The following is a 13,155-nucleotide window of genomic DNA, read 5'->3' as shown; positions in this document are numbered from 1 at the left end:
TAGTGGGGAGCGCGGCGGCGGGGAGCGCGGTGGTGGGGAGCGCGGTGGTGGGGAGCGCAGCGAGGGTTGAGCGGGGGAGGGACCCAGTCCCAGGTGGGGGCATGTGACAGTGCCATGCAGACCGGAGGGGACAGACTGGAAGCAATGAGGTGTGTGTGACTGTGGGGGAGCGGGGGAGGGTGGTGCAGGGCCGGGGTGGGGACTGGAGGGAATTTCCTTTTCATCTGCCTTCGAGTTATTTCCAAAGCTGCCACCACCTCCGGCTTCCTGTGGGGCGAGGCCCCGTCCCACCCAGGTCCCCAGCGACCCCGCCTGGGCTCCAGGCGTCCCCAGCCTCCCACACAGAGGCTGCTGCCTCCAGCTGGCCTCCTGGGCTGCCGCCGTGACGCCCAGGCCCCACTGTGGCCCTGTGGGCAGGTGTCTGTCCCTCTGGCCTTACAGTCTTTCTGTCAATAAAGAGAGAGCACGAGGGGAGAGAGACAGAGAGATGACAAGGGCCCCGGGAAATCTATAAGCCCCTGGAGGACACAGGCAGGAGCGACCGCTGTGGCTGGTGGGTCAGAGAGAGGCCGCCAGGGGGCAGGAAATGGCCTGGCAGGCGCCGGAAGCCCAGAAGGCCCAAAGCTGCCCAGGAGCCCTGAATAGAAGCTTCCGTCTGCTGACACCAGATTTCAGTGCAGGGCCGGGCTGATCTGGGCAGCCCCGGTGGTTGAGACAAGATTCCATCTGTTGGAAACCAGGGAGGATCCCGGTGTTCGAGGCCCTCGCGGTCCCTGGGGTCAAGTCTAGCCACTCATGTCCGGGACAGAACAGGGACAGGGGCCAGGCCCCCGACCAGCCCGTCAGGCCATGCCCAGGTGTGTTCTGGGCTAACCTCAGCCCCCGCCCTGGCCCCAAAATAGCGGTGGGGAAACCCAGCTCAGCATCTGACTCAGCTCACCAGGCTCCAGGGTGCGGGGCTGGGGCGGGGCTGGGGTCCCAGAAGCTCTCATCCTACACGAGCCCCACACCTTCCCGGAGCACCCACTGTGCCCAGGGAGCCCCTCGGGGAGCCGTGATGCAGACCAGGGCTGCATCCCTCCTCAGGGAGGGCTTCCCAGAGGAAGGGCATGGTTCGCTGGGCCTGGAAGTTACAGTAGAAGTTTGCCAGGCAGGGCAGCAGGCAGCCTGAGTGAGTGCTATGCGGGGACGGCCGTGAGCCATTTCGCAGCANGGTGGGCGGAGGCCAGAGACTTGCTGTGCAACCTTTTGGGGGATCCCTGCCCTTCTCTGGGCCTCAGTTTCCACATCAGCAAAATGGGGGAGTAAGTAGGCGAGGTAGCCACGAGCTGAGTGACGCTGGCGTGGAGAGAGGGGAGTTCTAGGGGCTTCGGCAGATGCGTCTCCCGCACCCTGTCCTTCAAGCCACTTGAGGACCAGCCCTGCCTTCTCCTGATGGGGGCAGGGCTGGCCGCCTCAGAGGGTGTGGTTGTCAAAGCCTTTGAGGGTGACGGCCGCCCACACACTGACGCCTCCTGTGGGGTTTTGTGGGCTCTTTGGAGACACGGGGGCCCTCAGGAAACACCCACTCGGGGCCCCGCTGGGCCCCTGCTCCCGAAGGCACCTGCTGCTGTGTCCTCCTGGGGGCTTCTGGGAGGAGCTCCCTTCCCCCCGGGCCCCCGGGCCTCCCAGCTCGGCCACCGAACTCCAGGGACCCGGGCCCAGCTTTCCGGACGGTTGCCTTGAGCCGCCACACTCAGCAGCCGTCTTCACCGCCTCCCCTCCCGGGAAATCCGCTGTGAGATGGGCTCGGGGTCCCCACCAGTTTGGGGACGGCCATGGGCTAAGCCTCCCTTCTGGGTGTGGGCCCCGCAGAAGCAGTGCGTGTGGCCCAGGACTTTATTTCTGAGCGGGGAGCGGGCAGGGAAGGAGCCAGGCGGCGGGGGTGGCTTGTCCAGACGGCCGCAGCTGGCGGGGACAGACAGGACAGGCCCCCCCAGAGCGGCCCATCCGGGCCCATCCACCTGCTCCAGTCAGAGAATGTTCTGGGGGCCCCGCCCGCCCGGCACACAGGCCTGTGTTAGTCGCCAGACAGAAGCCCCAGGGCCAAATCCTGGCGTTCGCACCTGGCCCAGCACCGCGTGGCGTGGGGACAGGGGACGTGGCGGGACACCACCGGCGCCTGCCGCCCCGCCCACCGCCCTTGCTCTGGGCCTCAAGGGCTCGTCAACATCCTGACACAACAGGAAAAGTCCCACCTCACGTCCGCCCCCTGTGCCAAACTCGGACTCAGGAAACGTTGCTGAAAGAGGGAAGGGAAACTTTACAGGGAATGGCGTCTCTGGACCCCACCCAGGGTCGGTCGTGGTGTCGCCATGAGACTGTGGCCGCTCTGTGCCTCAGTTTACCCAGAAGAACAATGAAGGGCCCAGCCAGAGGCCATCTGGACGCTGCAAGGGTGGGCAAGGCCCAAAGAGGCCGGGGCTGCATGGGCCGCCCGGCACGATGGGCAGGCCTGGGGGAGAAGCCGAGTCCCAGCCTTTTGCCTCCAGGGGCAGAGGGGCCGTGGGGGTCTCCCAGGACTCGAAGCACTTACCAAGCACGTCTGCATACCCCGGTCTATGTGTACCTGTGAGAAATAGTCCAGGCGGCCTCAGTCTGTGCATCTGTGACATGGGTGCAGGGAACGATCTTTCCTCACCAGACCAAAGCTGCTAGTGCTTTTGCCATCCGTTTTTCTAGTTTTCTCACTTTTCCGAATCTGTCATCTAAAAGAGAAGAGCTCAGGGGCGCCTGGGTGGCTTAGTTGGTTAAGCGTCCGACTTTCGCTTGGGTCATGATCTCGCGGTTCGTGGGTTCGAGCCCCGCGTCGGGCTCTGTGCTGACTGCCAGCTCGGAGCCTGGAGCCTGTTTCAGAGTCTGTGACTCCCTCTCTCTCTGACCCTCCTCTGCTCACGCTGTCTCTCTCTCTCCTAGAAATAAATAAAACATTTTTAAAAATTAAAAAAAAAAATAAAAGAGAAGAGCTCAGCTGGGGTTGGCCAGGTTGAGGTTCCCTAAGTTTTGATTTTTCTCATTTCGGGAGGGTCTGCTTGCCTGGCATGGTGGGAAGCCTTGGGCTCGGGAGCCAGAATGCTGAGATTGGGTCCCAGCTCCGGCTGCCATGGCGTGTACCCTGGGCTTGTCGCTGTGCAGTTCCGAGCCTCGGGCTCCTCATCTGTGAAATGGGTGCAACCACATCTCGTTGGGCGCCCGGCACAGGGAGCTGGGGGGACACTGGCGTGGCCCTCCCTCACTCACCCCTCTCTCTGCAGGTGGTACTTGGGGAGGATTTCCCGGCAGCTGGCTGAAGAGATTCTGATGCAGCGGAACCACCTAGGGGCCTTCCTGATCCGGGAGAGCGAGAGCTCCCCAGGGGAGTTCTCGGTCTCTGTGAAGTGAGTTCTAACCCGCTGGGGCGCACAGAGAAGGGGAGCAGGGAGGCGGCTTTGGAGCTGAGACTGGAAGCCCAGGACTTGGGCTCATAGAGGTGGAGAGAGTCACCTCCCTGAGGGGACAGCAGGCAGAGCCTGGGGGGGGGGTGGCAGGGAATGACACGCACCCCAGCGTGTGGCCCAGAGTGGTGGGAATGTGCTCAGAAAGGGGGTTGGGGCTGCCTGTGAGGCCTCGAGTGCCGGCGCCGAGGGTCTGGAGGTTATTCTCTGAGCAGTAAGGAGCCACCATCCACCTGTCATGAGGAGAGGAAGAAGGATATGATGGGAGCAACCAGGGGCGGGAGAGCAGCGAGGCCCCCAGGACAGGTGTCCGGGGTGTGCTGTGGCCAGGGTCCCGCCATGTGGTGCCGTGATTGGCCGCCTGCGTTCGAATCCTAGTTCTTTCTTTTCCTGTCTGTGTGACCTGGGGCAAGTGACTTACCCTCTCTGTTCCTGTTTCCTCTGATGTGAAATGAGTAATTGCAAGAAATATATGAATATATATATATATATACTCATATTTAGAGCGACTAGAATAGTGCCTGACATTGAAGCGGGGTCACTGTAATGGGAGGGTCTGGCTTTGTGACCGGCAGCTCCTCGGGCGTGGCACGTCAGCCTCTGGGCAGCGCAGAACCCAATCCCAAAGGCCACAATGAGGGCAGTGGAGGAATCCGGGCTGGAAGGTAGAAATAGGAAGAGGCATCGGGGGCGAAGGAGCCTGGTCTCTGTGCTTCCTGGTCTCAGTACCCGGGACAGCAGGATACTGATGCCTACATTCAAGGAAGATTCTTTGAGCTGCATGTCAGGCTGGGGAAATGACGGTAAAAATACCAAAGTAGCTGCCCGTATGGGTTTATGTCCTGGTGGGAAAGACTGACGGCAAACAAGGAAGCAGAGGAATACGGCAGGAGTCAAGGTGGTCAGAGACGGCCTCTCTGAAGAGGTAGCATTTGAACAAAGATCTGAACTTGGGAGTGGAGGCTGCCCAGGTCTCCGGGAATGCGGACCTGGGAGGAGGTGATTCTTTTTTTTTTTTTTATATGGATAATTTTATTTTATTTTATTTTTTTTACAAATAATTTATTGTCAAATTGGTTTCCATATAACACCCAGTGCTCATCCCCACAAGTGCCTTCCCTGGGAGGAGAGATTTCTAGGCAGAGGGAACAGCAAATGCAAAGGCCCTGAGGTAGGAATGCACTTGGGGCGTGTTGGAGTCCACAGGGGGTGGCGTGATTGGAGCAGACAAGCGAGGGGGGACAGGGTGAGGGATGCAGTCAGAGAGACGGAGCTGACAGATCCTGACAGGGAGGTCGAGTTTTCTCTGGGAGCAATAGGGAGCCACAGAGGGCCTTGAGCAGGGGCAGATGTGATTGGCTTCCGTTTTGCGGCAGATCCTTCTGGCTGCTGTGAGGAGGAGGGATGGCTGGGAGTAAGCGGGAGCACTCGGAGGCCAGCGAGGAGCCAGGCAGGAGGTGACGGTGTCTGGGACTGTGGTGGGGGCTGAGGACACGAAAAGGGACCGGATCGGGGAGTGGTGTGAGTCTGCGAAGTCAGGGCCACCGGCAGTGCCTGCGACTGGCAGGGTGTGCGTGGGAGGCGCCCACTGTGCCAGCTTTCCTGTCACTGGCGGCAGTATCGGGGTGGCAAGGCTGCCCTCGGCGGGGAGGGACGAGGCAGTGGACCGCGGAGCTCAGCAGCGTGGCCCCTAAGGGGGCCGTTTTCCCGGGACGGGGTTGGTTCGCGGCCAATGGCTTGATTGTCCGAAGGATGAATGCACACGGGGCCACTTTGTTGGTTACTGCGGGGCCGGGGGTGAGGAGGGTGGGACGTGTGAGGGGGCGCTGGGGTCCAGGGAACCCCGATGAAGCAGAGAAAGAAAGACACGGATAGGGAGGCTGCAGGGTGCCCCTGGGAGCCCCAGACGGGCTGGGCCGTCGTGGCCAGTGCGAGGATCGCTGTTTGGAGGTCAGTGCCTTCCAGGCTGTGAGGCCCTGGGGTGCCTCTGTGACAGGTGTGCAGCTGGCCCTTTCTGCGAAGAGCTCTCGGTGGTGTGGGACTTGCACGCGGGAGCCCTGCAGGGAGGTCACCCCCCGCCCCCCGTCTGGGCCTGGAGGCGCCCGCATGGGGAGGGCTGCTGTGCTCAGGAAGGCTGCTGGGTGTGTGTGTGTGTGTGTGTGTGTGTGTGTGTGTGTGTATGTGCAAAATGACCCAACGTCACCAGAGTTCTTGGCACTTCCCTGATCCCCTCCAAGCTATGCGAGCGGCCATGGGCTCCTTTTACTTCCCTTCTGCCCTTGACCTGCGGGGAACAGGCTGGTTATCCCTGGGGATGGGGATGGCTCTGGCCCCTCTTTGAGCCTCTCTTTCCCCATCTTAAAAATGGGAGCACTGTCAGTGTGCATGTGGGGGGATGTTGTGAGTTCTTAGCCCTGACCCATGCCCCCCCGCCCCAAAATGGTCGTGGGCATCTGGAGTGTCCCCTGGGTCACCTTCCCACTTCCACAGTGGGGTCCCAGCAAAAGCAGGAATCGGCAATTTTCCCTGTGCTGGGTGTCCAAGGGACATCTGGGAAGGGGGCCACCAGGTGGGCTGGTCCAGCTTCGAGGGGCTCCTGGAATCAGTTCCAAGATCACCTAGCAGACCAGGGGCATAGGGGACTCGCTGGGACAGCTTCTGCTGAGGGGAGGCGGTGGCCCTCCCTACCCCTACCCTGCCTCTCCCTCCTCTGCCAGCAAAGCACACTACCAACGCCTCCATGCACTGCCCTCTTCTGGCGATTCTTTGTAAGTGCAGCCCCGCTGGTGCACATGCGCAGGTTGATGCGAACGCGGAGGCCTGCCGTGTGTGTGTGTGTGTGTGTGTGTGTGTGTGTGTGTGTGTGCGTGCGTGCGCGAGACAGAGGGGAGGGGAAGGGAGGGGAGAGGAAGGGAAGGGAGGGGAGGCGAGGGGTGGAGAGGGAACCACGGAGTGGGACTGGAAGAGGAGTCAAACCGAGGAGTGTGGTGGGAAGGTAGACCCGGCCTGGCCCGGGGGTCTCTGTGATGAGTGAATAAATCAGTGAGATTCCGTGACAGGGGACCCATTCCACATGGTGAAGGAGGTGACACCTGAGCCGGGCCCTGAAGCCTGAGAGGGGTTTGGTGCACAAAGAGAGGAGAGGCATGTCAGCACAGGGACCAGCATGTGCAGAGTCCGGGAGTTGGGGTGGGGACGGTGGGTTTGGACGGCAACACGTCTGACCAGGAGGGGGAGGTAGGCGGTACTAGGAAGTAGGTGTTGAGCTGGGGAGCCAGCACCAGTGTCCTGGGAAAACGTCTGGGAGCGTCCTTCGGAGAAATCCTCGCACATGCCCTTGCACGGGTCCCCCAGGGCGTCCGGGCCAAGCCCCCCAAGGTCAGAACCGGCAGGAGCTTCTGGGCACCTAGCTCAGGGCTCAGCTAGCTGTGGTTTGCGCACAGAGCCACCAGGGGGCGTCCTCCACCCTCGGTTGCATCCCCGCTGAGCCGGGGCTCCTCCGGTCCTGCTCCCGTTCTTGGCCCATTGTCTCTCATAGGGACCTTTCGGTGGCCCTTGGAGGGTCACAGGGCAGCGGCGAGAGTTGGAAACAGAGTCAGAGAGGGAATACGGCTAGGGGCGTGGCTTCTGAGCAAGAATCTCAGCTCCGGTACCTGCTAGCTGTCTACACCTCAAAAAGTGCCAGTTATATTCGCTATTATATTACCCTCTACGGCCCCCCACCCCCCAGTGCTTCCCAGTCCCCCGTCCCACGAGCCCAGGGCTGCTGGAGGAGGGACAGAGACATGGAGTGGCAGGGAACCCGGTCCTCGTCCTGACTGTGCTCAGAGCCCCCTGGAAGCCCCGGGCAGGTCGTGGCTTTCTCTCACTGTCGTGTCCTCACCTACAACACGGAGACAGAAGCCCCAGGTCGTGAAGCCCAGTGACTCAATGGCCGTCCAGAAAGTGACAGGTGTGCAGATTCCTGTGTGAGAGCGTTTCCGCCCGCGTTGGCTTCGCTCTTGGGGACTCTGACCCCATCACACGTGGCGTCTCCCGCATGCTCACGCCAAGCCCCATAAAGCTGTCAGAGGTGGGGTTTATGGGCCCTGGGCTGCCTTGTGGAGGGAGAGCGGCCATGGCTGGCCACCGTTTATGAGTTTACAAAGGGCTGTCTGCCACCCCTCCCTGGGGCGTGTCTGAGCTGGCAGCCAGCAAGCCAGGACGAGGCCTGTGTCACTTCTGTCCCCCACTCCCAGCCAGCCTGCTGTAGACTCCTCTGCGGTAAATGGCAGGTCGTTCCCGAGGGAGGTATTTTGCTTCTGTTCAGGCCAAAGCTGCCCTGGAGTCAATGCACATACGTTTGCTGGTCCCTGAGCACGTAGTGTGCGCCAGGCCTTGTCGCAGGCACTTGGGGTTCGGCCATGAACAAAATAGGACAAGGCTCCCTGTCCTTCAGGTGCCCATTTCTGCTGGGGTGACAGACACGAAACAATGATACGAATTACATAAAATCTTGGAAGATGATAAAAGCTCTTGGGAAGATGAAGCAGTAAAGACCTAACGGCAGAAGGTGGAGGGTGCGATACTGTGCAGGCAAAGACAGGGAAGAAGTGATCCTCAGAAGCCGAGCTGGCAGGAAACGGAAGCTCAGAGAGGTGCAGCAACTTACCCGAGGTCATACAGCAAGGAAGAGCGGAGCAAGGGCCCACTGACCGTCTGCGCCCTGAGAGACCCACGTGTCCTGAGTCCCAAAGACCCACTGGTCCCTGCCAAGGTCACTTTGATTCCATTGCATGTGTGCTGTGGTCCGTGTATTCCATGGCTGGAGAAGGCCCGTGCCCAGCCGGGGGAGTCCTGCGGCTCCTGACCTTGCCCCAGCCTTGTTTATCCTATCCCTTTGCTGCTGCTGCCACCAGGCCAGAAAAACCGGCCGGGCAGGACAGGCTGCTGGTAGCATCAGGCCTCACTTGGTCCTTGAGGCTTTTGTGACAGCCCAGAGGCCAGGCTCTGCCCCTCGTCCCCCCCACCCACAGTAAGGAGGTGTGGGGGTCACACACAGAGACAAGCACAGTGGCTGCACAGAAAGGGACTCGTGCATATGGGCACTCTCGTGGGGCAGAGAGACAGAGAGAGATGTCCCCCTCGCCCCCCACACCCCTAGACACGATAGACACGGACACCAGGCACTCTCAGGCCACGATACTCACGCAGACACCCTGGGCACTGCCCGTTGTCGTGGACCAGCTGCAGATGCCTGGTCCTCTGGCCTCGCCCAGGTTTAGACCCCTCCCTGGCCGCCCTTCCCTCCTCTGGCTCAGGAGGGCTCACCCAGCAGGGCTGTCTGCCCTCAAGCCATCCCCCCGCCCAGTTCAGGGGTCATCTGGTCCCCTTTGTGCCCTTGAGCTCCCCTGGGCCTGGGGGTGAGGCTCGAGGTCTGGAGAATCCACAGTGGGTCTGCGGGGTTCCCAGACACCTCAAGGCTCCCCCCGGGCCTTGAAGGATAGCTGAGGTCAAGGCCACAGTGGAAAGGGAAGATGGTCCTGGGGAGACTGCAAGCAAGTGCCCCACGAGCCTGGAAGTAGGCTGGCTAGAGAGGGACAGGCGGCCCCAGACGCGGAGCCCTCAGGGCCGCCCGATGGAAGTGGGGTCACTGATCGGAAGGGGCCCCCCTGCCTTCCATGGCTGCCCCTGGCTGTGGGCAGCCCTCTCTCCTTTCTGCGCCCCGCTCTCCTCACGACAGAGCAGGAAGGTTGGACCAGGTGGGAGAAGGGACAGACCTGCCATTCACTGAGGACCTACTATGTACCACACGCAGGTGAGGGGCTGGAACATGCAAGCTTCCCAGATTTGAGAATTCTCCCAATTCTCAGATGGGAAGGTTCTAGAGCTCCTGGGTCCCTTCCCCCTTTCCTGTCGCATGTCCTGTTCTCTGCTCGCCGACCCTCCTGTGTGATCAGGGGGTACCTGGTCCTGGCTAACTTTCCCGGTCCCTAGAGATAACCTCCAAGCACCAAGGTCAACGTTGTGGTCAGATGGGGTCCAGATCCTTTTCTTCTCCTTTTTTTAAAAAATTTTACTGTTTATTTTTATTTTTGAGAGAAAGAGAGACAGATCGCAAATGGGGAAGAGGCAGAGAGAGAGAGACAGAATCTGAAGCAGGCTCCAGGCTCTGAGCCGGCAGCACAGAGCCCGACCGAGAGATCGTGACCTGGGCTGAAGTCTGGAAGCTGGATGCTTAATGGACTGAGCCACCCAGGTGTCCCCCCCGGAGACCATTTTCACAGCCACCACACGCTTATCTGCCCCCTTCCCCGAAGGGGAGGGCCGCCCATACCCCAGGCTCCTCCTTCTGCCCCCGCACCGGGTACCCAGGCAGGAGCCCTTCTCCTGGCTCCTCACTTGCCCAGCTTCACTGCTGGTCCTCACTGCGCTGCTGGGACAGACGCTCCTCCCTGAGCACCGGCGCCAGAGTCCAGGGGCCAGGAACCCCATCCCGCAGGGACAGGGCACTAGGGCGTCATGGGGCTTAGAGGCGCCTCGAGGGGTGGGGGTGGCCCCTGGGAGGCTGCGTCGGGCCAGGCAGGGCAGGGAGCCCCGTCTGTCCGCCCGCCGCCCTCGTTCCGCCCCAGGAACACGGACGTGCATGTCCCACGGCTGGCCGGCCGACGGCATGAGCGGCTTAGTCACCTGGGAACAATGCCCGCTGACGGCACACGAGCGGCTTTGTCTGCGTCTTGGGGATCGGTGCCCCAGCTGGTCCCAGAACTAGCTCGCCTCGGAGCTAAGCTGCCCCGAGATCTGCATGCGTCTTAGAGAGGGGTCAGGCCTATTCCAGGGTCAGGACACCTGGAGGGCTGGGGTCGCAGCTCAGAGCAGACAGGACAGCAGTGGATTTGAAGAGCAAAGCACCTGATGAGCATGTAAGCCTTGGGCCTTGGCGCTTCATTCCCGGAGCCGGGCCTCTCCCAGCCGAGCCAGACCCTCAGGGCCCACTCCTGCCGCCCAGCCTTTCCGGAGTCTAGTACGCAAGCCCTTATGTGCAGTGCGTTGGAAGAAGGCTGTACAAGAGGCTGAGGGGCCCAAGGAGACCTCTGACTCTGACTGAGTTTGGGCCATTTTACCGGGGCTTTGAAGCATGAGTAGGAGCCTGACTCGAGAAGAATTTGGGGGAAATTGTGTAGGCAAAGGCCCGGAGGGGAGGTATGTTGGAGTGGAGAGAGAGGTCTGTGTGGTCTGGACCCCACGGGCAGGGTGGGAGGCATCCCCCTCTGCCCACCCCCCATCCCCGACACATGCGTAGAAGAGATTTCCCTTGAGCAACTCTTGGCCTTCAGTCTTTGATCTCAAACCTTTAACCAGGCACCATGGCGGCCCCAGGACTGACGGTGGAGGAAGTGAATCATGGGCAAGGATGAAACCGCAGGAGGCCGGCAGCTCTGGGTGGCAGATCATGTGCCAAACATTGGACCGTGGGCCTATCGTGGCCAGTCCGCGAGCCAAGTCTGGCTGACAAAATTGTTTGACATGATTTTGATTTTTTTATTGTTTATTTATTTATTTTTGAGAGAAACAGAGAGAGAGAGGCAGAGAGAGAGCACGCACAAGTCGGAAAGGGGCAGAGACAGAGAGAGGGAGACACAGCATCCAAAACAGGCTCCAGGCTCTGAGCTGTCACCACAGAGCCCGACGCGGGGCTCGAACCCATGAACTGCGAGATCATGACCTGAGCCGAAGTTGGACACTTAACCGACTGAGCCACCCAGGCACCCCTATCATGATTTAAATTTAGAACCCAGGAGGTGTTTTTTTTCTTTTTATCATCAAGTCTCCAGACCACTGTTTGGCTCTCAGTTAGTCCCAGACAGAATGAGAACACAGCCTGCGGCCCGGTGGCCATCCTGTGCCCCTCACACGCATGCCCGGCCACGCCCACAGGTCCCCTGGCCTTCTGGGCTCTCAGCTCTGCCACCCACCTGGGCAGGAAGCCCTTCCCCGGGCAGGTTCCTAAGCTGGCTTCTTCCTGCTGGGGGGCCGGGGTTCTGTGTTCTCCCCAAAGCCACCAGAAGAGTCCTCATCTCCAGGGAGCATGTCGGTGCCCCCCATTGGGCGGGTGAGGAGGCCAAGGCCCAGCGGCCCAGGTGAGCTACAGAGCAAGGAAGGATGGCTGCGGCTTTTTGGCCAGACACAGAGGATGAAGGGAAGGCTTCCTGGGGGTGGCAGCCCAGGGAACACGTGGTGCAGTAGCAGTTCTGGACTGGGACCGACGAGGTCAGGGACATTATCAATATCACACTTGGGATAATTATCACTGCTATTGTTGTACAATGAGAACCAACGGGGGGCATGCTGGAATGACACTCGACATGTGGGAGCTCGGATGTGGCCCCAGCTCCTGTTTTTGTTGCTGTGTGTGACCCTGGGGAGGTCACGGTTTGCACTCGGGGCCTCAGTTTCCCCATTGTGCAACGGGCCTGATTTGCACCTTCTGGGCCACGTGGTGGGTCCGGCCACCCCTGTGGAAGGGAGAGGTGCCACCTAGGTTTGTGTTGTCTGTTGTCCTAACCCATGTCGGCCCCACCCCCGTCCCAATCCATCATGGCCTGTCCTGGCATATGGGACCTGCTGCGTGTGGGAAGAGAGTATACGAAACGTGTGAAGAAATGAGCCTGGGCGTGTAATCAGAGCCAGATCTTCAGTCCAAGGTGTTAAGATTTTATACTGAGGGCAATGGGGAGCCATAGCAGGTTCTTGAGGTAGGGGGCAGCTAGAGACACGAAGCATCCACACACCTGAGCTCCTGTCCCACTGGCAGGCTCTGGTCACTTCAAGGGACAGTGAGGGCCGGGAGGGCGCTAGGGGAGAATGTCACAGCTGAGGTGCATGCTGAAGACGTGTGAGAAGAGGAGCCCGTTTCTTTCTTTATTTTTAATGTTTACCTCCTCATTTTGAGAGAGAGAGGGAGAGAGAGAACGAGTGGGGGAGAAGGGAGGAGAGAATCCCAAGTAGGCTCTGCGCTGTCAGCGCAGAGTACAAGCCAGGGCTTGAACCTACGAACCCTGAGCTCATGATCTGAGCGGAAATCAAGAGTCAGACGCTTAGCCAACTGAGCCACCCAGGCGCCGCCCGCCACACACACTCCGAGAGGAACCCACTTAACGCTGCCCATTAACCACGGGCAGCATTTTCTGAACGCTTTTCCAGAAGGAAGATGCTACCATTATACAGAAGCTGAGGTTTAGAGAAGTTCAATGATTTGCCTAAGGTCACACAGCAACCAAGCGGCGGGCTCCAGCCAGGGGATTCAACGCCTGCACCTTCTCCCCCGACTGCAGGTCTCAACCAGAGGCAGAGGGGCGAGCTTCCCAGGTGGGGGCAGAAGGGAGGCCCCGGGGCTGTGGGGCAGGCACAGGGCCCCCCTCTAAGGCTGCTCCTCGCCCCCCCAGCTACGGCGACCAGGTCCAGCACTTCAAGGTGCTGCGCGAGGCCTCGGGGAAGTACTACCTGTGGGAAGAGAAGTTCAACTCCCTGAATGAGCTGGTCGACTTCTACCGCACCACCACCATCGCCAAGCAGCGGCAGGTGTTCCTGCGGGATGAGGAGCCCCTGCTCAAGGTAGGCGGGCGGCCGTGTATGCCTGCGAGCCGGCTGCCATCCGCAGGGATGCGGGGGGAGGGGCGGGACACCTGCCCGGCCACCTCCC

The 13,155-nt window shown here is 60.6% G+C and overlaps 1 protein-coding gene across 1 annotated transcript in view; it reads left to right on the top strand.

Annotated features, from left to right (window-relative positions):
* GRAP (GRB2 related adaptor protein) overlaps positions 1-13,155 on the top strand; it is a 24,076-nt gene that overhangs the window by 8,985 nt on the left and 1,936 nt on the right. The window contains exons 3-4 of the mRNA XM_077746638.1: positions 3,294-3,416; positions 12,899-13,067. Of these exons, the coding sequence (XP_077602764.1) occupies positions 3,294-3,416; positions 12,899-13,067 (292 nt within the window). The remainder of the gene's footprint in view (positions 1-3,293; positions 3,417-12,898; positions 13,068-13,155) is intronic.

This window comes from Crocuta crocuta, unplaced genomic scaffold (genome assembly GCF_008692635.1).
Source record: "Crocuta crocuta isolate KB4526 unplaced genomic scaffold, BGI_CrCroc_1.0 scaffold139, whole genome shotgun sequence".
Lineage (NCBI taxonomy): Eukaryota > Metazoa > Chordata > Mammalia > Carnivora > Hyaenidae > Crocuta > Crocuta crocuta.
Note: the sequence above shows the minus strand (reverse complement) of the source record. Positions and strands in the feature narration are given on the sequence as shown.